The following is a 27,930-nucleotide window of genomic DNA, read 5'->3' as shown; positions in this document are numbered from 1 at the left end:
CTTGATGTAGAGTTGAAAGTAGTTTCGAGCACATACAGTCGCACCGGAAGTGAAGAAGTAGAACCAGAAGTTGATTGGAATTGATAGATTCAACATTTGTTTGTGTTTCTAAACATATTTTTAAGAATTCTTGTGCCTTTTTGACATTTTTTATCATATCAGTGATATTATCCAAACACATGTCTTATTCCATCAGATATCGGACGGAAGACCTACTCGTTGCTTGCAACGAGATCGCATCTAGTTAAGGTCTTCCGTTTCCAGTGGAAGACCTTATTGTTTTCGTTCGGTTTCTTTTTCCCTATTATTATCTTTTTTTTTCTTACCGATATTTGTGCACGCGAGTTCTCGGAAACGGCTTAGTCGATTTGCACGAAACTTTCAGATCTGATAGATATTGGTCTGAATCTTATTGGAAATTTTTTATATGTACGTCGTCACTTCCGGTCGTGAGATATGGACGATTTTCTGATTTTCAGAGGGTCAGCTTGTCCAGGCAATCACTCAAAAATGAATGAAGATATTGAGTTGAGATTTTCAGTGAAGATAGAGGAAGGATAGTAGAATTGCTTTTTTGAGTCTATATCTTTCCAGCACAAAAGGCTTTGAAGTTCGCCTGGGCTTACAAATATCTCGCATATTTTGATACATTTTCTTTTATATCTTTGTACCTGTAAATAATTTGCTAAAGGATATATTAATAAAAGTTGTTCAGAAATACAAGTTCTTTCATTTGATATGAAGAAAAGGGGTCTGACTCCTCAAATAAGGGGCACAGAGGGGCCAGAACGTTTTGATTTATAAGTCTTTAAATATTAAGATTTTGTTATACATTTCTGAAGCAAAAATTTTTATCTTAACAATCTGCAACAATACATTGTAAAGTTATGATCATAGGTTACGTAATAAGGGGCCACAAGGGGCCAAAATGCTAAAACTTTGCTTCTTTATATCTCGGAAAGGAGAAATAATTTGATAAGCAGTATTGAATAAAAGATGCTCAGAATCGTATTCTTAACAATATACAACCATTCATCTTTTGCAAAAGGACCACATTAAGGACTTGAAGGGCTGGCCCCTATATATTTCTATTTTACATAGCTTGAAAACGAAAAGAAATTTATGAATAGTTGTTGAACAAAATATCTTTAAAATCACGAGCCTTATAATTTCATATGAAGACAAAGGGTCTGACCCCTTAAATAAGGGACCTACAGGGGCCAAGACTTTCATCTAGGAATACTAGATAAGGTTATCTAAATCAAAAGAGAGAAAGCTTGATATCATTCTGATTTAACAAAGATAATAGTCAAAATCATATCTCATCTGATTGAAAAATCGGACGGAAGACCTACTCTTTGCTCGCAACGAGATCTAATCTAGTTATTATTATTTTTTTTCTTATCGATTTTGTGCACGCGAGTTCTCGGAAACGGCTTGATCGATTTTCACGAAACTTTCAGATCTGATAGATATTGGTCTGAACCTTATTGGAAATTTTTTTTATGTATGTCGTCACTTCTGGTCGTGAGATATGGACGATTTACTGATTTTCAGAGGGTCGGCTTGTCCTGGCAATCACTAAAAAACGAATGAAGATATTGACTTGAGATTTTCAGTGAAGGTAGAGGAAGGATTGCTGAATTGCTTTTTTGAGTCTATATCTTTCCAGCGCAAAAGGCGTTGAAGCTCGCCTGAGCCGAAAAATAGGCTCGGAAATATCTCGCAAAATTTAACACGTTTTCTCTGATATCTTGATACCTGTCAATAATTTGTTAAAAGATAGATAATAAAAGTTGTTCCGATTTAAATTTTCTATCATTTGATATAAAGAAAAGGGGTGTGACCCCTCAAATAAAGGGCAAAGAGGGGCCAAAATCTCTCATCTATAACTCTTTATTTATCAATTTTTTGTTATAAATAACTGAAGCAAAAATGTTTATCATAACAATCTGCATCAATGCTTTGTAAAATTTTGATAATATGTTACGTAATAAGGGGTCATAAGGGACCAAAATGCTCATTCTTGGATTCTTTATATCTCCAAAACGGGAAATGTTTTGATAAACGGTATCGAGTAAAAGATGCTCAATGTTGTCTTTTAAACATTATACAACTATTCTATATATATGCAAAAGCATCCCATTAAGGATATAAAGGATTGGCCTCTAATTTTTCTATCCTTCATAGCACAAAAACGAAAAGAAATATCTTAATAGTTGTTGAAAAAAAATCTTTAAAATAATAAACCTGATCATTGGATAGGAAGAAAGGGTCTGACCCCTCAAATAAGGGGCCCTTAGGGGCCAAAAGACTCGTCCATTATGATAACAACATGTATTTAATAATTTTATAGTAGAAAGTAAAAGAATTTAATCAAAGGAGAGAAGTCTTGATATCATTATGATTTAACAAAGATCATTGTCAAAATCATATCTTATCGAAAAATCGGACGGAAGACCTACTCGTTGCTCGCAACGAGATCTCATCTAGTTATAAATATTATTTCCCATAATCATGCATTATGTGAGTATATAATATGTTTCTAATCAACGACATGAAAAAAATTAATCTACGACTTATTTTTACTATATTGTGTATATAGCAATATGTGTTGTTTTTTCTTAAACTGCTATCTTATTAGACATGTCCAAGAATTAAATCTCACGAAGTATTTTTAACTCATTCTGCACCATGCATAAATTACCTCTAAAAACTGATTTAAAAAAAAAACGAAAAAGAACACATGTGGATAATTAAGGAATCGCTGTTTAGTTAGTATAATATGCCAAGGCATCAACGATGGTGGGAAATACATAAATTAACCCATGTTTCCCACTATCGTTGATGTCCCTGAAATACTATACTAACTAGACAGTGATTCCTTATTTTTCCATTTTTATTCTTTCAGAAATAAAATTGTAGATTAAGACTTTAAAAATATAGACATACATTTAAATTAAACGAGGTCTCCCATGCCAATTTCAATAGTTCTCGCTCACGTCAAGCACAAAGGCAGCTGCACGAGATTTACATGCATACTGGCCTCCTTAGCTGCAGACACAGGCAGATGCGCAAAAGATTTGCATGGCTGTCTTTTAAGTTTAAAATTACACGACAAATACTGCTGGGGTAGCAAAGATTAATTGATTGATTGTATAATTATTGTTTAACGACCCTCTCGAGAATTTTTCACTCATACAGAGACGCCACCACTTGACGGTGGAGAGTTGCAATTTTGTCCTTTACTCGGCACCCAGGGCCATTAGCTGAGAGGGATCTTTTTTTTGTGCCAGCACCTATTGCGACACGGGACCTCGTTTTGTACGGTCTCATCCGAAGGACCGGTCTCAATTTCCCACAGTGGGATTCAAAGTCGCCAGGTAAGAATTGACTTCTAAGCTTCGTACTTTGCGAAAGAAGACACGATGGCATCATTATTTTTCAATATAATTCAAGTCTAAAAACAAATAAATGCATGTCTTTTGTCTTTATCTCCCAATAAAGTATTCCATAAGCTTATTTTTATACCCCCGCTTCGATGGAGAAGGAGGTATATTGTTTTTACCCTTGTGTGTCTGTCCGTCACAAATTTTTGGTCGCAGTTTTCTCAGCAACTACTCATCGCAAATACTTTAAATTTTAATCTTTTCTACTTGTGCGTCTGTCCGTTATTTGTCGAAGTTTTCTCAGCAACTGCTTAACATTTTAGTACCTTCTTTTTAATGCATGTCATACGGTGGGACACACTTTTCTCGCATAATCACCAGTGTAAGATTGACTTGTCCGGTGTGAGACAGCAGTGTGAGATTTTTCTGTCTCACACTGTGTATTACTATGACGCGAACGATAACGTAAACATTCCGTCTTTATATGAAGAAGTTGTAATAATGTTAAAAGATATTACATATCCTTAAAAGGTTGTCATTTAATTTATTAAGATAAATTTTTTAATTCAAAACATTGTCGTATTTTCACTTTTTAAATGGCACTATTTTTAGATCGCGGAGGGTTCTTCTTGAATGAAAGTTTACGGTATCGGATGGATAAGTTTTTTTATTCCTAGTTTTTATCTATCTAATTAATTTACATGGACTGAAATTCATTTTATTAGTTTACACTACGTGTAAACCATTTTCAGGTACGCTCTATCCGATGGTGCATTTAGTTTTTTAATTAGATGGAAAATTAAAAGAATTTTTATTTTCATATTTTTAGCCCTATCATGGCGACGTCATTTACAGGCCGTAATTTTGGAAATAATGCGAGAAAAAATAATCATTCATTACACACTCGTGTGGGAATAGTGAAATTCCACCTCGGGGCCAAGATTCACGGTCTAGGACTCGGCAAAGCCTCGTCCTAGACCGTGAATCTTGTCCCCTCGGTGGAATTTAACTATCCCACACTCGTAGTAATGAATGATTCTATTAATGTTTACTTCTGATGTTTACTTCCTGTTTATCCGTACTTCTGTCCGTACCATACTTAATATTTTTTGTAGCAGTTTTCTCAGCAACTGCTCATTACAGGTGATTGAAAATTTAGCGTATACTTTGCTGCATCTTCGCTAGCCAAGGGTTTCTGATACGCTACTCTCCTCATGAATTCATGAGGAGAGTAGCGTATCAGAAATGGTTGCCATTATCAGAATTTAACAAATTACTTGTTTTAAATTTTGCGTGTCTTAACATTTTTTTTAAAAATTTCATAGTGACATCACTGTTAAATATCATACAGGCACGTAGCAACAGGGGGAGGGGGGCTGGTCCCCCATTTTTTCCCAACATTACTTTTACAATTGAAAATGTCCCACCCCCAGAAATAGGATTTTTGAGTTTGGAAATTTCTTTTTTGCTTGTCAACTTTTCAGGTATTAAATGTTAAACGAAATTTTCTCTGGCTCCCCCCCCCCCCCCCACTTTTAAAAACGATGTTACGTCACTGCCATACACAAAATCAAATTTCAAGAGAGAGAGGAGATGTCGACATGGACGCCGATTGAAAACTATTAAAACTTCTCTGGGTACATGTCAAATCCGGACAGCGACACTCAAATACCACTGTTTAATTTTGATTGAAGGCAACAATTAAGGCATTGCTCTTGTATAAATGTTCTACCTAATACAACCAAGTATACGTAGCTATGCAGAACTGTAGCTCTCCGAAAAAAATATATCGACAGTCTGGAGAGCTACAGTGCCACCCTTTTAAAAAATGTGTATTTATTGCGCACAAAAAAGTGCGCTGTGTTCTGGATTATTTTTTTTTCCAAATTCTTAAATCAGTTGTAAAAAAACTAGATTAAAAAAAATTCTTACCTCTCTATCAAGTACTCTCATAGTTTACATCTGTACGAATTGGACCGAACTAATCTTGCAAATCAAAATGTCAGTATAAATATACAAATTTTCATGGATTTCAATTTCATGGCCAGGAGGGCTATTAACAACAATTATAAAGAATGTTTTGTTGTGGAAATAGTGAAAGAATATGTTAGGAACACACGGTTAGTAATATTTTGAGATGACAGTTTGAAAAACATGGAGAAATAAGTCGAAAAACAGAGCACTTTTTTGTGCGCAATGTATACAGTTTTTAGCTCTACTGGTCAGAGACCAGAAGAGCTTATGCGATAGTAATGCGTCTGGCGTCCGTCCGTCTGTCTGTCTGTCCGTCTGTAAACAATTTTTCAAAACGCTACTCCTCCTACAATTTTAGTCTAATTTCAATATAACTTGGCACACAAGTAGACTACACTAAGATACATAAAATAGTGCATCGGTTTTTGATTTCGATGAACGCTGTTGCCATGGTTACTAAAAATAGAATTTTCTGAGAAATTCCTTTAAAACGCTACTCCTTCTACAGTTTTGGTCTGATTTCAATATTACTTGGCACACAAGTAGACTACACTAAGATACATAAAATAGTGCATCGGTTTTTGATTTCGATGAATGATGTTGCCATGGTTACTAAAAATAGAATTTTCTGTGAAATTCCTTTAAAACGCTACTCCTTCTACAGTTTTGGTCTGATTTCAATATCACATGGCACACAAGTAGACTACACTAAGATACATAAAATAGTGCATCGGTTTTTGATTTAGATGAAAGATGTTGCCATGGTTACTAAAAATAGAATTTTCTATGAAATTCCTTTAAAACGCTACTCCTTCTACAGTTTTAGTCTCATTTCAATATCACTTGGCACACAAGTAGACTACACTAAGATACATAAAATGGTGCATCGGTTTTTGATTTCGATTAGCGGTGTTGCAATGGTTACTAAAAATAGAATTTTCTGAGAAATTCCTTTAAAATGGTACTCCTTCTACAGTTTTGGTCTGATTTCATTATCACTTGGCACACAAGTAAACTACACAAATTTACATGTAATAGTGCATCGGTTTTTGATTTCAATGAACGGTGTTGCCATGGTTACTAAAAGTAGAATTTTCTATGGAATTCCTTTAAAATGCTACTCCTTCTACAGTTTTGGTCTGATTTCAATATAACTTATCACACAAGTAGACTACACTAAGATACATAATTCTGTGCATCGGTTTTTGATCAGTATAAACCAGTAGAGCTACAGTCTCGACAGAGACTTCTGGTTTAATAGGTATTACTACGCACTTTGAAAAAAAAGTCGAAGTGCTTTAAATTTGCTACCAAATCAACGCACTTTGAAAAAATAAAATTTCTTTTCAGAGTGCGTTGATATCGACCATATTTACGCACTTTGAAAAAATGTCTATGGCTCGGTCAATATTCTTGAAAATCCTAGGTATGATAAATAATGTGAACCTGTTAGATAACTTTTCGGTGATAAAGTCACTTCAGGATGTGAAAGCGAGTTATTTTGAAATTTCCATACTTTGAAAATTCTTTTTCTATCAAATGTTTACTGCATTTCTATTTAATGAATATTTTCCAGTTTGCATGCATTTAATGTAAACTAAAATTCATTGAAAGTTTTCAACGTCATCAGTTATGCAAATACATATATTTGGTTGTAACATAGGCATCGGTACCGGAAGGGGGGGGGGGTTATACATAATATAGGCTTTAAAAATTGGGTATTACATGTACCTTGGCGGAGGGTCCACCTTCAATTGCTACCGATGGCTATGTATAAGAAACTCTTGGACTGAGGGACCTTCTAGATATACTCATATTCTCATTGTTCTCAATGAGGGTAAATCAATACACGTATATTAAAAAGTTTTTCGAAAGGTATAATTATTACAAATTGATTCTTTCAATCACTAAAGTCTAGAATTTTTGTATATCCATTATTTTTCAAAGTGAGTTGAATGTCAACATGGTAAAAAATGTTGATGTACACTTTTAACAGACTTTGAAATTTTTTTCAAAGTGCGTTGTGTGTGTCCTAAATTTAACGCACTTTGAAATTTTTTTTTTTCAAAGTGCGTTGATTTTGTCCCAGTTTTAATGCACTTTGAAAAAAATTCTCAAAGTGCGTAATTTTTTCAAAGTGCCACATAGGTGGCTCTGTAGCTCTCCAGTCCATCGATATACTAGTAATATATATATTTTTCGGAAAGTTGCGGTTCTGCAGCTTAAGTATTCGTAGCTCTTTCTGGGAGGTCAACATTACCGCTACATCGCCAAAATTTTCAACTCGTTACCTCTATATTTTCCCAAATTTTCGACCGATCATTACCGCTATATTTTTTTCAGTGGAAAACAACTCATTACCGCTACACATTGAATCAGCCAGGTATGCAGGTATAGAATATAAGTTCCAATCACAAAGCCTTCACAAAGAATTCAGCGCGATGTTTTACAGTAACAGTTCTATTCTAGATTTTTGGCAATGTCGACAGAAGGTATAACAATATATGGCAGTGTGAAATAAAACGTTTACTTAGGTTGCTGCGTTGTAAGCATAAACTGCTTCAAATAATTGAATATAATACTTAGTCCATGATTTGTACATACGTATTTTGGAGTCAGGTGTGAATGTGAGATTTTGTATTTCAGGGGATACAGGTCTTATGCATGTTGTATTTTACATCAATCTGTACACGCATAAGTGGCTGGCTAACGAAATAGGCAATGTAGCGGTTATGTATACTTTTATACGTAACGGTAATGTAATGTTTTTTGTAGTGGTAATGACTATGTAGCGGTAATGAAAATTGCTTGTAAAATATTTAGGATTCACTTCATTTACAGCTTGGTTTAGTACTCTCAAAAAGATACGCAATATGGCGTTAAGTCCATCCATTCTTTAAGTCTATACTCTTTGTAAAGAGGGTTTCAAATAAGTTTCAACTTCTTTTATTTTCTCAAAGAATTCTAGCAACACAACTGTTGTACATAGCCCTCCTGGGCCTGAAATTGAAAACAATCGAAATTATTGCCTCTATGTACACTGCCATTTTGAAAAGCAAGATATATATAATTTGGCCCAATGGGCTTAGTACAGATATTTTATATGAGAGTAGAAAATAGGGGTCAAAGGAATGTTTTGAAATATATAGCTTTTGTATGTACAGTTGAGGTGGGAATTTGGACAAATTAATTAAGAATTGGGCGCTAATTTTTTGTACGCAATATTTTTTTTTCTATAGCTGGTACTGTCTGTAGTTATTATGTTAAATTTTATTGTAAACTCTCAAAGGCATCAAGATATCTAGCGGAAACGAAAGTGTTAAAGACAGAAAGACAGACGGGCGGTCAGAATAAGAAAGAGGAATAGATCAAGGAACACAAGCAAAGAAAAGAGCAAGGAAGAGATGGACTGAAATGAATAGAAGTTAAAACACTTAATACATCATCTAATATATCTCTTCTTCCTGCTCTGTGCAACGGATGATAAAATTAACATTCACCACAATTACACACAAATAAAGCAATAGCAATTTAAATTATAAACATCATATAAGGTTATTTGAGTTCAAATTTTTTATCTAAATTAACGTATACATAACACATTACGTGTGCATTTACACTATTATGTTAATCTTAGAAATACACCACATATATGGCTTCGATGGAAAAATTGGGGGGGGGGGGGGGGGGGGGGGGACTAAAACATTACGACCAAGTTTCCAGGATAATCGAACGACACTGAAAATTGAAATGTATTAATTGAATGCTAGTATATGTATTTTTTTTCTGTTAAAGATGTACTCCTCATACGGACGCGTGCATGTGCATCAATAATAGAACCATAGCATATACATGTAATGATAAAACCGCAGCATATAATAAAATCACCTAACATAAGGCAGCATGTCCACAGTTTACTATGTATAGGCAGAATTTTGGGGGACACCCACTCCATTCGATAAACCTTGTCTTATTCCGTAGCCTTCGTGAGGTACGAATTGACCGAATTGTATCGACCCCCCCCCTTTCTTTTCTACGGCCTTACACTTAATTTGAAATTATGTTCAATCTCACTGAAAGCTACATAGTGTACGCCTTACCGTCATATCTAAATATTATGCAGAATCAGAACAACTTAAATTAAAAGGGGTCCGAGTTTCCTGGGGGGGGGGGGGGGGGGGTCCGAAGTAAAAAGGTGAACAGAGCAGAAGGATCAATTTCCATTTTTCCGGCGTTTCTATACACTTCGTAATTCAACGTTCCATCTGCTCCATAGAATCAGGGAATCTCTCGCTTGCGAACTGTGTTTTTTGTTCCTTCAATAGTTTCCTATAAAAGTTTCTCTGGAAAACATGAGACCAAGTAAAGATCTCAAAATAAAAGAGGAGAGGAAACTGTGAAGTGTTTATCAAGTCGGTGAGAAATCAGAATCCACAGTAAGATGAAAATCAAGCAAGTACACGCACTGATATAGTGCGGGGTGTGCATCCATTAAATCTTTTTTTCTTAAGTAAATCCCATAGTTCCATCAAGATTTTTTCCCTGTTTTAACATTCATGGCATTCAAGCAATACACCAATTATTGCCATGCAGAATCAAACTATGTCTTTTATTTTTATGCATAAAAAACTCTACTGTTCTTTATTAATCAAATAATACATGTAATATGTTTTGTAAAATTCCGATTTAAAAGTATAAACCTTGCTTTTAAAATAAAGTGAAAGGCGGGGAAAGTCCCTGGAGTCAGAATTTCCACGCAATCAAGTACCGTATACCATACGAACACGTACCATACGAATTGATCATAATGAGAAAATCTGGAATGAAGCGATAGTTTCATAATAGAAGGAGGAATTGAATGAAAAATATGAGTTATCATTTATTTTCAAGGAAAAATGGACAGAAGAGAAACATCTAACTTTACAAATTAGCAAAACAAATAAATTAATTAAAATAAATCTTTTTATATGTCAGAACAGTCCGAATTATCGACAGTCTGACACCCTCACCCCTTCTCACACAATCGATCATTTGGCTGGACACCCATCCTCTTCTTCTACTTTTTTTTTTAAAAATCGAATTATGTTGTAAGTATGCTATATTTTTCTTTACTGACTGGGTGTATTTTAAAACAATATCAAAATTATATTTTGTGGAACAAAGTATTCTATATTTTTCATTACTGGTTGGGTGTATTTTAAAACAATATCAAAATCATATTTTGTGTAACGAAGTGGGAATATCAAGCATGATTGAATTATATTATTTTTATTGATATTTTTTTTCCATCTTTCTCGATTTGAAGATCTCTTCCTGTCTTGATTCTTCAAGCCTTTTAAATTTGCTTGATCCGCCTCAGACACCTCCCACTTTGTTGTATTTATGAAAGATTTCAAAACGCACACATGTACTGCACAGGTACGTGTCGTACAACAGTAAAGACTATGTCATTTTTATGCTTTAAAAGCGTTTTAGATTGGGAAAATCATTTAGGTGGATCCTGATATTTCAACAAGAAAGATCATAACAAATTAAATTTTCTCAAGTTGAACTCAAGTTTTATTTAACCTTGTAGATATAAAATTTGTGGTCGGCAAGTATTATGGCCATTGATTGAGTTGGACACGAGAGAAAAAATGTAAAAATAACTGCATGAACACAAAACATTATTCCATTTCCTATGAAGAAAGACCTACAGTACATCACCTGTCAAGCACGCACATAGTATTTGGTAGTCCCCTCGCCCGATACGAGACTGTAAAGTTAACTGGATTAAGAAAATAGAACATTCCATTACTATAGTGCCGACTGGAAAAAAAAATCATGCGGCATGCACACACACCAAACAAATCAACACAGCAGTCAGCTGTAATGAAATTTAGAATGAAGAAAATGAAAACAACTTCATGCACTTACGCACACAGCATTATCAAAAAATCAACACAACGGTCAGCTGTAATGAAATAGAATGAAATAAACTTGCTCAACGTGTTTATACCTGTTGTGAAATCTTTTAAATATAATTAGTATATACCTGTAAAAATGAAGAAAAAAAAACGTTGTAATCATATCGATGATATAGATATACAAAAAGCCATGTCAATAGTATTCAATCGTGGATAAATTTACCCCATCCCTTTGAAAAGATGTGAGATTATAGACCTTTTATATGCATCATGAATGGGACGTAGCGTAAATCAACATACAACCGATCAATATTATCGGATGATCAGTTTTCACAATCACATGAAAAATATACCTTTTATAGAAAATATCGGCAAAATTATGCTATTGCAATTAATATTATTTATTTATCAAGTAATCCATGCATTTCATTATTACTTTCATTCAGATATTCTGATCAATCGAAATTTCTCGTGTTTTTCCGAGCTCGCCGGAAAGTCCCGAGACACTGCGAACATGACGTCATGGAATAAGGAAGTGACGCCGAGATGCCACCTTCAGCAGTAATGGATATCGTTTGTTGGAACTTGTCATTGTAAATAACGCTTCACAATACGGACTAATGGCTTATTGTAACTTTCTTATCAGGAAATTTACGAACTTTCGCGACATCAATCAGGATTCTATACGCCTCGATCGTAATCACTTTGTATTTTCGCGAAGAGAAATCGGTAACTTGCAATGGCCTACCATGGGCTACACTCGTTTTATTTTTAAGCTTACATTTGATGAATAATCGCTTCTACGATGTTTCTAACGATTTATTATACAGTTTGCGGTGAGGAATTACAAATTGCCATGTCCTTTTCTGCCAGCGATGGAACAAAACTTGGATTTACGTCGAGGGTTAGCTTTTCAGTGAAAAGCTAAGGGGGGTTAGCTTTTCAGTGAAAACCTAAGGTGGGTTAGCTTTTCACTGAAAAGCTAACCCCACCCCCCTTCTACCGGAAGTAAATCTTAGACTTATATTATGAGATTGAATAACAATAATAAATTTATATACACCAAAAAAAAAAAAAAAGAAATAGAGAAAGAAAAAAAAATGGAAACATTGATAAAAAGATAGAGAATACAGAACAGAAAGTAATGTGATATAAACATTTTTTCTTCATCTAAGTAATATCACTTACATTTAGGCATAAATGTCACTACCATTTTTATTTTTTGAGTAACTAAGGGGTAATAGGGCACCTTATAATTTATCCACAGGAAAAGGGTGAATTCCCAGGAAAATAATTATTCCCAGATAAAATAATTCCTTGTTTTTTATAGTTATAACTTTTTGTAGTTATAACTTTTTTGTAGGTATAACTTATACCTTGAATATAGGGATGAACAGTTTGTCAGCGCAACTCCTCATAAACCGCTGCACAGAATTTCGTCAAACTTTGCAGGTATTTAGGACACAATGTGTAGATGTGCATATTACCAGGAAATTCCGATTCCATTATTTTTTCCGGGAATTTCCTCACTTTTTAACTTAGGCATTTGGCCATACCTTGAATATAGGGATGAACAGTTTGTCAGCGCAAGTCCTCATAAACCGCTGCACAGAATTTCGTCAAACTTTGCAGGTATTTAGGACACAATGTGTAGATATGCATATTACCAGGAAATTTCGATTCCATTATTTTTTCCGGGAATTTCCTCACTTTTTAACTTAGGCATTTGGCCATACCTTGAATATAGGGATGAACAGTTTGTCAGCGCAACTCCTCATAAACCGCTGCACAGAATTTCGTCAAACTTTGCAGGTATTTAGAACACAATGTGTAAATGTGCATATTACCAGGAAATTCCGATTCCATCATTTTTTCCGGGAATTTCCGCACTTTTTAACTTAGGCATTTGGCCATACTTTGAATATAGAGGTGAACAGTTTGTCAGCGCAACTCCTCATAAACCACTGCACAGAATTTCTTCAAACTTTGCAGATATTTAGGACACAATGTGTAGATGTGCATATTACCAGGAAATTCCGATTCCTTTATTTTTCCGGGAATTTCCACACTTTCCAACTTAGACTTTTTGGCCATATTTTGAATATAGAAATGAACAGTTTGTCAGAACCACTCCTCTTAAACTGTTGTATATAGTTTCTTTTATCCCAAAGAGTTTTGCCTATTATTCAAGAAAATTTCTCCCCCCCCCCCCCCCAACCACTTCAAATTAATGTTTGGATTTGTATAATGCCAAGAAATATTGATTCCATTGTTTATCTAGAAACTTCATTCCACATTTAAATGTCCTCATATGTAAGACATTTTAATGTGAAGATTTTTTTGCAATTATTGCCCTTTTTGATCTATACTATGTTTTTAAAAAGCACTGTGCCTTTCATTATGTGTTTCACCGTCAAGTTTTGGGGGAGCGTGGGGTATGTGAGCTAGCTCACTTTTTCTTTCATTTTTCATCATGTCATCTTCAACAGATTGAAACTTCTCTGGTTGTTTTATAGAATACATTTTAGCATATAGCAATTAGGGTCTTTGTAAAATTACCTAGCATACTGCATTCTACCCTTGTTAATTTGTATAAATAGACATCACTTTTTAAATATTAACACCCTATTTATTCATGATCTAGCTGTACTTCAAAAAAGAGAAAGGTTCTAAACAGTGCCCATACCAAAATAAAGTACAAATTAAGTACAAAACAAAAGTACAAAAAATTTGGAACATTTGTTCCAAATTGAGTCAAAAAAAGTATACTTTTTTGTGCTTTATGAGAAAAAGATAACAAAAGTATACTTTTGGTACATTTCTATATTTGACTAAAGTATATAAAAAGTACAATTGGAAGTACAAAAAAGTACATTCTTAAATCTCTTAAACATACAAAAGTACAAAAAAGTATACTTTTAGACAAGCATATAGATGTCTGTGAAGTACAAAAAAAGTATACTAGAAAAAGTACAAAAAAAGTATACATGTACTTCTAGAAAAAGTACAAAAAAGTATATTTCTAGAAAAAGTCAAAAAAAAAGTTTACTTCTAGATTAAGTAAAAAAAAAAAAACACTTTCATAAAAAGTACAAAAAAAGTATACTTCTGGAAAAGTACAAAAATGTATGATGAAAAGGTGTAAAAAAAAGTATACTTCCAGAAAAAATTACAAAAAGGTGTGCAAAAAGGTACAAAAATGTATGCAGAAAAAGTATAAAAATAGTACACTGTACATTTTTTAGATTGATCAGGTTTAAAAAGTACAATAAAATGTCAAAATGAAAGCATGAAAAAAGTATACTTTAAGTTGGTACAAAAAAAGTAGGAAAAAAGCACCCACCCTAAATAAGCAAAAAGACCCCCTCCCCCTTACCATTTATTTTGCGGGAACAAAGAAAACCAGAAAAATGACCATTAAGTTCTGATATACCAAAAATTAAATCTCTTAAACTTACAGAATTGTAATTCAAAATCATGAATTTTTGACAATGTTACATATCTTCATTACAACATTCATTATCTTCAGTTCTGTTAATTCCATAAATTATTTAGAGAATTGGAATATAAAATCATCAACTGGATTAAACATATAAATTTATAGAATAACAGTTTCTGATCCTTTTATGTCTAGTCACTACATGGTAGGAAGCGAGAGGTGGGGGTGACCTACATTTTCCGGATGAGTGAACAGGTTAAAGTTTTTGGTGCAGGATTCATTTCCAAGTAACTATGAGCTCATTAATGACCAAACTTGCATGGATGATACATCTTAAGATGCATTCTACCAGGCTGGCTCCGGATGCTGAATCTGACCTAAGTTTTCTGGGTGAGTGAAAAGGTTAGTTTTTTATGCAGGTTTCATTTCCAAGTAACTATGAGCCCTATGTTGAGCAAACTTGCATGGATAATACATCTTAGGATGCACACTAATAGACGTGCTTCGGATGCTGAATTCGACATACATTTTTCAGATAATGGACCAGGTAAAAGTTATTGGTGCAGGTCTATTACCAACAAACTATAAGGCCTAAGGCTTATAAAATCCAAACTTGCAAAAATGAGGCATCAAGGGATGAAAACTCTCAAACTTGCTTCAGATGCTGGATTTTAGGTCACCTGAGCAGAAGGCTCAAGTGAGCTTTTCTGATCAAAATTTGTCCTTTGTCTGTTGTTGTTGTCGTTGTCATCGCCGTGGTAAACTTTACACATTTTCATCTTCTTCTCAAGAACCAATAGGCAAATTTTAACCAAACTTGCCACAAAGTATCCTTGGGTGAAGGGGATTCAAGTGTGTTCAAATGAAGGGCCAAGCCCTCTTCCAAGGGGAGATAACTTTGAATTAATGAAAAATTAATGGCATCTTTAAAAAATCTTCTTCTCCAGAAGCATTGGGCCAGGAAAGATGAAACTCAAGTGGAATTATCCTCAGGTAGTGTAGATTGAAGTTTTTTCAAATCATGACCCCCCGGGGTAGGGCGGGGCCACAATGGCTGATCAAAGTTTTACATAGGAATATATAGGAAATTTTTTTTAAAAATGTTCTTCAGAACCATTGGACCAGGAAAGATGATACTTATGTGGAATTATACTCAGGTAGTGTAGATTCAAGTTTGTCAAGGCCCCTGGGGGTAGGGCGGGGCACAATGGCTGATCAAAGTTTTACATAGCAATATATATGAAAAATCTTTAAAAATCTTTCCTCCAAAACCATTGGACCAGGAAAGATGACACTAATGTGGAAGCATCCTCAGGTAGTGTAGATTCAAGTTTGTTCAAATCATTACCCCCGAGGAAAGGGCGGGGTCACAATGGCTGATCAAAGTTTTACATAGGAATTCATAGGATTAATCTTTTAAAATCTTCTTCTCAAGATTAGCAAAGCTATGATTGGTGATAATAATAAGGAAACATCCTCAGAGTTAATTCAAGTTTTTCATATCATAACCCCTTGGGGTAAGGTGGGGCCATAATGGGCAATCAAATCTTTACATAGAAATATATAGGAAAAATCTTTAAAACTCTTCTTCTCAAGTATGGCATAATTATGCATGTATGCTTTATTGATATAGTGATATTCTCAAGTAATGAATAATTCACACACACACACCCTCCCCCAACAAGTAAACTTTTCAATACTGAGCTGATTCGTGTTTTTTAACTAGCCCATGTGCTCAGGTGAGTGATGTGGCCCATTGGCCTCTTATAATTACATTTTCATGATGAAGAACTAGTTTGAAGTTTTTATATAGGTCTATTCCAAAATATCTGATCAAAATTGCATAAATTTTGCATTTTTGGATGTACACTTTTTGTTGGTTAATTGTGTGACATTGCCTGACCTAAAGACAACATTTGTTGAGGTGAGGTCTGTAATCTCTGATTACCTATGTTTGTAATTATGACACCACAATGGGTGAGACATAACAATGCCCCGAGTGTGGATCTACTGTACATTGATATATTGTAACATACATGTTAATACCCATTCTCTGTAACCACTTAAACTTTTGTGGCACGCATAGTCACAGATTTTTTTCAAATTTGGCTGGAAAGTACCACCTCATAAACTACTTCAAAAAATATAGTTAGATCATATGAATGTTGAGTAGTTACCATGGAAACGGTGTCTAAAGTTGATTTTTCCTGAAAAAATGCAATATTTGGGAAAGTTTTTTAATGAAATGTGGCTACTTCAATTCATGTTACTCACAGAAATGAGAAATATAACATTTAATTTTGAAAGGCATGTTAAAATCTTGTTGGTATTCCCTCTATAAATATGAGAATTCTTTGATTAAAATAGCAGACATTAGCTTTGAAATTGAATTATCTCCCTTTGATAATTGTGAGCTCTTCAGTGAGAAAGATAAAAAAATCATTGTACACAAATGACTGGAAGTTGTTTACATATTGTCAGCATACAGCTTTGTATATCCTGGAATTCAAGTAAAATCAACTGTTTTTTCCTGTTTATTTAATGTGCATACAAATTTTAGCCTCTGTTTATATCCTACATGCAAACGAATAATTTTGATATGTGAAAAATGGTGAAATGTACAAGCTAGACTACATAGTACAGGAAATCAGCTCTGTACATAAGCATTAGTGTCAAGGTCTAAAGAGTTTCAAAACGGGAGTCAAGATAAACTTGAAATATCAGTATTATAAATTTGTGTTTTTTAAAGAATTACTGTGTCTCACGATCAGTCAGAGTGATATACTGGAGGACTGCAATGAATACAGCGTTAGAAAGCAAATGAGTTTTTAAACTGAATGTTATTATATAGAGACTGATAATTTTTTTAAAAACTGAAAATGTCTTTGGCTGAAAGGAAAAAAAAATTATACTGAATAATATCTACAATTCCCATCCACAGGTCATTTTTTCAGCAATGATTTTTTAAACCCTTGGTATAATACGTATCATATATGGGTTAGAAAATTGTTACCTATACAAGCACCCCCCCCTTCCCAAACGGAAAAGTGTTTGGACATTTTATTTATTATTATTGTTTTTTTTTTCTTTGCTCTTCAGACTTTTTCTGTGAAGAAGAAAATTGATAATTTTCCCTAAAGATCATCTTGGAAATGAATGATATGTCCTGCCATGAAAATAAACCTAACTTAAACCCCCCCCCCCTTTCTGGATCAAAGGTCGTCCCCTAACCAATGGTAAACGCAGTCAGCAGTCATATTATGTAAATTTAAACAGGATAAACAAGTATAAAATGTTTTGTTAACCAGTCAAAAATATACTTTTGATGACTGAGGTCACCTGAGTAACATGCAACAACTTTCGAACAATTGAATTCGGTTCATGTTTTAAACCAGAGGCCATGATTCACAATTTTAAAAGAGGCACCATTGCTTATCATAATTATACACATAGCATGCTTACTCTAGTTGTATAGTACCCAGAGGTACAGTCCCTAAAATGTTCTACTTTCCCACCTGAACGGTGAATGAACTGTGAATGAATGCTGAAGAAACACAGAGTGAACGGTGAGTGAACGATGTGCGAAAGCTGAACGCAACTTGGTAAACGGTGAGTGAATGCAGAATGCAAACAGAGCGTGAACGCAAGCGCAAAGTGAAGGGTGAATGAACCGTGAGCGCAAGATGAACAATTTATTCAGAATGCCTCTGATCTTTTCCTTGCATTGAAATTATTCTATTACTCTATAATTCTAATTTCAGGTGCTAAAATATAGATAAACAATAGATGAATAAATAAATAATAAAAACCTTTTTTTTTCTGCACATATGTATGTTTAAAATTGATATTTTAATAACAGGATTTTAATTGCCATAAAAAGTGTATTTGTTACCGAACACGCATAGTATAAATATAAAATTAATCCACTTATATAGTAAATATGCTTATTATTTCAACTAATAAAATAATGTGTGGACTTTAGAAGATAAAACTACTATTTATAGAATGAATTAATTACGTTGTACCCAGTTGAAACAACCATACATGTATTTCCGTACCAAGGCGATTCTGAGTAAAATAATGGATTTTTTTATTAACAAATGTCTGTTGACATAATGCAGAATACACTTTATACTTATGTGCAGCCAAAGTTGTCACGTGTTCAAAAATTATGGTCACGTGATTTGTTGGTATAAATAGCAGTTCACAGGGTTGGGCGTTTATCTAAGCTCGCTCAGTTCTTTGAATATCAAGTTGTTAGGTACACTGTATTAAGATTATTTTGTGTAAAAAATGGACGATATACAAATGGAATCTTCTGTAGATGATTTGAAATTGGCATGTATCTTGAGGTTATTTGCATATTGAAAATAAAGAGCTAGTGAGCAGCATCCTGTTTACGACACATGTGTTTGTTGATTATTTAGCACTTAATTGATTTATATTTGGACAATGAAGTGAGGGAGAATATAACATATTTTAAAATTCTAATGCAAAATATTACTTATTTATGTGTCATTTTTATTCTTTTATGATGATTATTTTAGCAAACTTCTACATGTATCTGTAGACATTTCCCGGCCATGATTATACTCGGACAAGATGATGGAAAGAGGCAATCAAACTATTTGTAATAGATTAAAGTTTCAAAACTAAAAAAGTAATGTGCTATCATAGTTTTTATTGAACAAAGAAATGTACAAGAGAGGGAGAGAGAGATGGAGATACCCCCCTACATTCTTAGATATCTGTTGTATCAAATAAAAATTCTTATTAATTTTTTTAGCTCACCTGAGCCGAAGGCTCAAGTGAGCTTTTCTTATCACATTTTGTCCGGCGTCCGTCTGTCTGTCTAGCTGTCTGTCCGTCTGTCTGTGCAAACGTGTCCAGTCCATATCTTTCTTATGGATAAACTTTGTAGGTTCTAATTTCACACAAAGATTGCTCATGACCTAAGGGTGTGTCATGACCTTGACCAAAGGTCATTTTGGGAAGTTCAAGGTCACTGGAAGAAAAATTTCATAATTCGTGTCTGGTCCATATCTTTTTTATGGACAAACTTGGTAGGTTCTAACTTCACACAAAGATTGCTTATAACCTAAGGGTATGTCATGACCTTGACCCAAGGTTATTTGGGGAAGTTCAAGGTCACTGGAAGAAAAATTTCATAATTTGTGTCTGGTCCATATCTTTCTTATGGATAAACTTGGTAAGTTCTCATTTCACACAAAGATTTCTCCTGACTTAAGGTTGTGTCATGACCTTGGATCAAGGTCATTGAGGAAGTTCAAGGTCACTGGAAGAAAAATTTTATAATTCGTATCAGGTCCATATCTTATGGATAAACTTGGTAGGTTCCTATTTCACATAAAGATTCCTCATGACCTAAAGGTGTGTCATGACCTTGATCCAAGGTCATCTGTGCAAGTTCAAGGTCACTGAAAGAAAAATTTCATAATTTGTGTCTGGTCCATATCTTTTTTATGGAAAAACTTGAATCTACTACCTCACACAAACATTGCTTATGACCTGAGGTTGTGTCATGACTTTGAACCAAGGTCATTTATGCAAGTTCAAGGTCACTGACAGAAAAAGTTCATAATTCGTGTCTGGTCTGTATATGTAGTCTTTTTTTTTTTTTTTATTAGGCTGCGCCTTTGTTTCATTTATAAAAAATATAATGAGCAATTACATTTGCACTAAAAATGTTTTAGCATTTCTCTCTTCTCTTTGATCCATAAAATATTCATGATTTAGCACTTCTGAAAAACCCAGCGGGGGGTATTTTGTCCTGTTTGGACAGTTCTAGTTTCAAAATTGCGAATATGTGAACCAAACTTAATCATTGGAAAGTTGTTGCATGATACTCAGGTGACCTGTAAGGCCCATGGGCCTCTTGTTTAAACTGTAGTAATGAAGTCAATTTCTTACAGAGCCCAGCAGTATAGAGAATGTACAGGTGATAGAAATGCCTATCATTGACAGCCTTCATCCTCGACCAGATTACCTCCCCCTGTCCTTTCCAAAGGACTTGGCAGACCGTTTAATCCGTGTCCATGGTGACCCCACTGTATGGTGGATTGGACAATTTGTAAAATACCTCACAAGGCCTCAACCTCATCTGAAGCAGGAGCTAAGGCGAGCCAAGCAAGAACTGAACTTTGTGGGACCTATTGTTGGGTAAGAAAAGGGAGGGAATCAATTAAGTTGGAATTTTTCATTAGGAAAGCAGAAAAGTGTTGAATTTTTCTAATACTACCAGTAACTGTTTACGAATTTATAGATGAATATTTTTAGCTTCACTGATAAAATCCCAGAGCACCTTATGTGAAGGTAAGGTGCACTGGTGTCAATCCATTTATCGAGCTGTCTATTTTAATACCATTTTCCAAAATGATATACCCTTTAGCTTCAAAGTTTTCTCAGCAAATACAACAGATGTTTGAAAATTTAGTAAGCTCTTTGTTTGGGTATGCCAAATGGTTGGAGTCATTTTTGTATGAATCTGATGTCAACTTTCTGTTTATCAGGAATTTTTTTTATAGTTTCCTCAGTAACTACTCATTGCAGTTGTTTGAAATTTTAGCCACTCTTTGTGAAGGGATGCCATGTACAGATTTTTGTTCAAATTCATTGTCAACTTCCTGTTTATCCCTGTGTCTGTCAGTAACTGAACTTGTGTACTTTCACATCAGATTTAGGTGATATTCACATCACATCAATTTTTGGGGAAATTCACATCACTTCAGAGTTAGGGGATATTCAAATCAGAGGGGACATTCCCATGAGAAGGGATATTCACATCAGAGGGACATCAGAGCTAGGGGATATTCACATCAGAGTTTTGGGATATTCACTTCAGGGGAAATATTCACTTCAGAGGGGATATTCATATTAGAGGGGATATTCACTTCAGAAGAGATATTCACATCAGAGGGACTTCAGAGCTAGGGGATATTCTCATCAGAGTTAGGGGATATTCACATCAGAATTTAGGGGATATTCACATCAGAGGGACATGAGAGCTAGGATTTTAGAGGGATATTCACTTCAAAAGGGATATTCATGTCAGAGGGGATATTCACTTCAGAGGGGGTATTCACACCAGAGCTAGGGCATCTTCACATCAGAGTTAGGAGATATTTACATCAGAGGGGATATTCATATTAAAGGGATATTCTCTTCAGAGGGATCTTCACATCAGAGTTAGGAGATATTTACATCAGAAGGGATATTCATATTAGAGAGATATTCTCTTCACCCGCGTGGCGCAGTGGTTAGAGCATCTGCTCTAGAGTCGCGAAGTAAGGAGTCAATCCTTATGTCATGGGTTCGAATCCCACTGTGGGACGTGGAGACCGGTCCTTCGGATGAGACCCTATAAACCGAGGTCCCGTGTCTCAGTAGGTGCTGGCACGAAAAGGATCACTCCCTGCTCAATGGCCCTGAGTGCTGAGTATAGGACAAAATTTGCAGCTCTCCACCGGCAAGTGGTGGCGTCTCCATATGAGTGAAAAATTCTTCAGAGGGATATTCACATCAGAGCAGGGATATTATTAGTGAACATTGGTGCACAGAATTCTTGTTTTGGTCTGAATTTAAAAAATCTTAAATTACATAAAGGTACACAATTCTACTCATCTTTTTTTCAACGTGTCCATGAAACAAATGTAGAATTTTCAGCTCACCTGAGGTGTCTGTGGTCCGTCTGTCTGAACATCTGTCCAGCTGTCTGTAAACTTTTCACATTTTCATCAACTTCTCAACAACACTAGGCCAATTTCAACTAACTTGCCACAAAGGATCCTTGGGTGAAGGGGATTCAAGTTTAAGAATTAAAGAAAATTTGATGGCATCATTTGAAAGTCTTCTTCTCTTAAGTTTATTAGTTAAATGCTGGACTTTGCTTTAATTAAAGATAACTTTCATTGATGTGAGCTCAGTTATCATAGGCCTATGTTTGAGTCAAATGTTTCAAAGAAAAAAGAGAGACAAGTGGTCATTAGAGACTAATATTATATGGTATAAGCAGAATTTTTAGCAAGGATGTAATTTTGGCATTATTATTGAATATCACTAAAAGTTAATTATACCCCTGCTTCGAAGGAGATGGGGGTATACTGTTTTACCCTTGTGTGTCTGTCCGTCCATCTGTCTGTCCATCCTTGTGTCTATCCGTAACAAATTTTCATCGCAGTTTTCTCAGCAACTACTCATCGCAGATGCTTGAAATTTTAACACAATCTTCTCTGAGGCATGCAGTGGGATACGTTTTTGTTCAAATCCGATGTCAACTGCCTATTTGTCTATGCATCTGTCCGTTTCATACATAACAAATTATCGTCGCAGTTTTCTCATCAACTATTCATAGCAGATGCTTGAAATTTTAGTACACTCTTTGTTGAAGCATCTCATATGGTGGGATTAATTTTGATATGAATCAGATGTCAACTTCATATTTTTCTGTGCATCTGCCAGTAAATGAACTTGTGTATATTAACATGATAGTGTTTATTCATATCTGAGAGCGGGGGTATTACTTGTTATTTGTAATTGTTTTCTCAGAGAACATTTTAATCTTGCTAAATTTACTTCCTGCAAAAAAATAAAATACCAATATTCAAGGACTCAAATCACTAAATTTGTGTCACGCTAAAATTTTCACTTTAGGCCACACCAATAAAATTTTTTGTTTGTTGGACCCTCGCGCTCGTATTTAAACAAAACTTCACAAATAATAATAATTTAAATTTTCCGCATCATGTGAATTCTGAGCTATTTTCTATTCCATTTCCACTCTATTTATCATATTTTTTATCTACTTACTCTTCAAATCAGAAAAAAGTATAATTGTCCGCTCAGATTTTTTCATGCCCCGCCTAAAAATTTTGTCTACTAATAGTAATAATATTATTTTTTAACCACTTGCCCGCTCTTACTTTTTTCATACAATGTCCAACGAACAAGAAATTTAATTTATGTGGCCTTATACAGTAAAACTCGGTTATAGCGAAGTCCTGGGGACCTGTGAATTTAATTCACTTTATCAGTAATTCGTTATATCCGTATAACGAATTCGTAAAACCATTTATAGCGAAATCGCAATATGCATGTTTTTTCCTTCAAGTATTACTACCAAATATGTAGGGAAGTGAATCCTATAAAACATACCTTCGATAACTAAGGTTTTATTATGAATTGAATTTTATATACAAGTGCTAAAAGAAAATAAAGTCAGTTCAATTTATCAAATTTTGAGATCTTTGAAAATTCGTTATTTAAGGTTTTATTATGAATTGAATTTTATATACAAGTGCTAAAAGAAAATAAAGTCAGTTCAATTTATCGAATTTTGAGATCTTTGAAAATTCGTTTTAAAAGATGTAAATTTCATTATATTTAACCTCAACGGAACTCAGAATCAGTTCGCTATATCCGTAAATTCATCATAACCGTAAAATGTTACAAAGATTTGTTAAGAATTTTGCCGGGAACCCCGAAAAACTTCGCTATATCCATGAATTTGCTATATCTGTGTTCGTATAAATGAGTTTTATTGTCTAAGCAGTGCTCCAAGTTGCGACTAAAATGGTCGCATTTGCGACCACAAAATTGATTTTGCGACTAGAAATGAAAACACACTCGCATTTTCTCGACTGAGAAAATTTGGGCTGGAAATGTCCAATTTTTAAGATCGGGATTGAGATTTCATTTGTAAAGATTCTCTATCAAGAAAATGTTTGAAGACATACACTTAAATACACTTTACAAAGCGTTGCATGGACTTAGATCACGTAATGTTATGACAGCATGGCATGCTGTACAAAGTTTGATAGAACCTGAACCAGAGACGTGGACAAATAATGTTTCTGATAGAATGGCATCCAAACTTCGTACACTTTTTAAGATCCGACATTGTTATTGAAGCATTTGATCAATTTCTTGCATATCACAATAAATCATGATTGTATTATCATGCTAATAAAGAGTGTTTTGGCGGCATTTATAATGACTGTGTAATGGGTTACGTACGTAGTAGTAAGTAAACATGACAAACAGCAGGCAAAGTCCTGTCTCAAAAACTGTCAAGCTTGTATTTTCATTTGATAAAATTTCTGTTATCAGATTACTTGTGTTCTTCCGTATAACCATAAGGGTACATGTATTCAATAAAAATATTTCATGCAACATAGCAAATTTTTATAGTCACAGTAATAGGTAATCTATGATATAATAAAGACAATACATATCCTTATTTAAATTATCAAGTTTTATTCACAAAATGTATTTTTTTATGGCGACTGAAATATTTGATTATGGCGACCAGAAATTCTGAAATGGCGACCAAAAATATTTTTAGGTCGCCATTTTGCGACCTGAGAGCAAGTGTGACTTGGAGCACTGCTAAGGTTTTTTCAAAAGCGGTAGAATAAAACATCGTGTGCAGTTCCAAATGGGGTCTGAATCTCTCTTTTGTGTTACAGTAGATAAACATAGAGATATGTATTCTGTTGAAAAGACTGCAGCATTGCATATAGATTCTGCTGTAAAACTTCTACTGTGACACCATTGTTAATTTTCTAAAACTTTTGAAAATATGAAATTCAAAAACTCTTGTATTGAAATAGAGTTATTAGTTAGGGCTCTGCATTGTTCCGCAGTGAAATGTAACACAACATGACTCCTGACTTGATAGCAGTTGATGCATTTTCAGAAAACACCACAATGGTAAGAGTGTCGTCATACATGTTAACCTATTGTGATGAAAAATAGGGAGATTCAGACCCTAAAAGCGGTAGCGTTGCGTGCGCGTTGTTTTACGCTTGGATTATCGATATATTTCATGTAATATACATTTAAAAGAAACCTACAATAATTAATCTTAAATATCAACTGCACTTAAAAGAAGAAGACAGAAACACTTTAAGTTTGACATAAATTGTAAAAATTCAAATATTTTTCATGCTCATCATTTTCCTTGGATTGGCTGTTTAACTTAGCCTTTTGAAGAGTTATCTCTGCTGATATAGCCTAGAAGCAATAATTCTGAATGCATGTTCACCCAGTTGTTAAACAAAACAAATGATGACATGGTTTAAACTAGATCTAAAACAAATTAAGTTCCTATCTTTCGTTATATAAATCAGATTTCCCACGATGATCTAAATCGAAAGTAGAGACGTGCCACATGGCTTTGTCAATCGAGTGATTTCCATTGACTTTATTGAAATCATTTTGAGCTCCTATGCTTTTATAGACGATGTCAAACGTTTTCGTCTAATTCTTAAAAGCTGTATCTCCTTCTTCATGGCAGCGATGTTGACTAAATTTATCGTAACCAATGTAATCACTGGTAATCTTGTGCTGTTGTCGTTGTCAAATTCGTGCTTGAAATCTATGTACACATCGATACTAAAAAAGCGTTTGTATGCTTCTGAGTCAAATCACGCGATATCAAACGAGATTTTATTTAAGTGGCTTCAAAAGTGGTAGCCTGGTTCCCTGTCCCTGTGTTGCTTCATATACTCCGCGTCACTAGGGCCAGGTGGAGTACAATGGATTCAGGGCGAATCTGCCCTGAATCTAGCCTATTGTGACGTTGAATATGGCGGCGCTTCCGGTGAGGACGTTCATTGTGACATCGTATTTTTCTACGTCGTCGACGTAATGTGTCATTGTTACGTCGATATTTATTTCCGTGGTTAATGGCAACGGCTCTAAAATCCATGATTTAGCGCGCATTGTTCTGACCAATCAAAGGAAAGCATAGAATGTAATCCACCTGGCTCTCCTGCCTTGGCAAGGATGAGACAGGGGACCAGGCTACAAAAATGGATACCCAAGCGAACCAAAAATACTTTAGTCTAGATGCAACTTTTGTAGAAAAGCGGTAGATTTCTGAATTAAATCGGTAGGCGGGAGATGGAGTGAAAAAGCGGTAGACTCCCGCCTAAATCGGTAGAGTTAACATGTATGGTGTCGTTGCTCTTGAGTCACTGAGTAAGGAGTTGAGGGTTTGGAACCCACTTTGGGATGTGGAGACCAGTTCTTTGGATAAGACTGTGTAAACTGAGGTTCTGTGTCACAGTAGGTGTTGGCAGGCAAAAGATCCCTCACTGCTTAATTACTCTGAGTGCCAAGTATAGGTAAAAATTTTTTAGCTCTCCACCAGCAAGTGGTGGTGTCTCTATATGAGTGAAAAATACCTGAGAGAGTTAAACAACAAACAAACAGAAAACACCATTATTCAACCAGGCTGCATCATTCTTTTTCAGCTACACCTAGAGCTTATCATTTGTTGTCCATCGTGTGGTGACATTGATTCATTCTCATCTTCTTGTCTGAACCCATTGAATCAATTTCAACCAATTTTGGCATAAAGTATCTATGGGTGAAGGGGAGCAAAATTATGAATTTCACGGCCCTGCCCCCCTGGGGCCTGAGGGGTGGGCCCAAAACCACTAAAATTAATGCAATCTTTGAAAATCTTCTTTTCTCCTGGACATCAAGCAGTAAAACTGTTGGCGTGATGATTGTAATCAGCATTGAGCCCTCTACAGAAATTGTGAAATTCATGGCCCTAGGGTCAGGGGTTCTGGTATAAGGGCGGGGCTCTAATGATCATATAGTGACAATTCCATAATTCTTCAAAAATCTTCCTCTCTGCTCCTGGGTATTATGAAAACAAATTAAATGTATAGTTATGATGGGGATGGTTACCTAAATCAAAACTGTGTATTTCATGGATCTTGGGTTAGGGGTTCCGGTGTAAGGGCTGGGCTCTAATGATTTTATAGTGAAAATTAATTGATTCTTTGAAAATCTTCTCCTCTGCTCCTGGATATCTAGCTGATGAACTATGTACATAGTCAAGATTACGTCAATCAAAATTGTGATTTTAATGCCAATTTGTTGGGGGTTCTGGTGTTAGGGCATGGGTGTTGGGGGTTCTGGTGTTAGGGCATGGGTCTATTGATTATATAGAGAAAATGCATTATTTCTTTGAAATCCTCTTCTCTGCTCCTGGGTATTAAACCAATCAACTATGTACATAGTTATGATCGGGAAGGTTACCTAAATCGAAATTGTGATTTTCATGGCCCAGGCTGGGTCAGGGGTTCTGGAGATAGGACAGGGCTCTATTGATTATACATTCAAAAGTCAATAATTGTTTAATTTAATATTCAATCTTCTTATAATTATCATATTAAATAATGATTAC

At 34.8% G+C, this 27,930-nt stretch overlaps 1 protein-coding gene across 1 annotated transcript in view; it reads left to right on the top strand.

Annotated features, from left to right (window-relative positions):
- The window catches only part of LOC134246648 (alpha-(1,6)-fucosyltransferase-like), a 134,719-nt gene that overhangs the window by 41,290 nt on the left and 65,499 nt on the right, over nucleotides 1–27,930 (top strand). Inside the window, exon 4 of the mRNA XM_062729024.1 lies at nucleotides 20,642–20,888. Coding sequence (XP_062585008.1) covers nucleotides 20,642–20,888 — 247 coding nt within the window. The remainder of the gene's footprint in view (nucleotides 1–20,641; nucleotides 20,889–27,930) is intronic.

This window comes from Saccostrea cucullata, unplaced genomic scaffold (assembly GCF_032062105.1).
Source record: "Saccostrea cucullata isolate Sc308-1 unplaced genomic scaffold, CSIRO_AGI_Scuc_v1 ctg1438, whole genome shotgun sequence".
NCBI lineage: Eukaryota > Metazoa > Mollusca > Bivalvia > Ostreida > Ostreidae > Saccostrea > Saccostrea cuccullata.
This window is presented reverse-complemented; position numbering and strand designations above follow the sequence as displayed.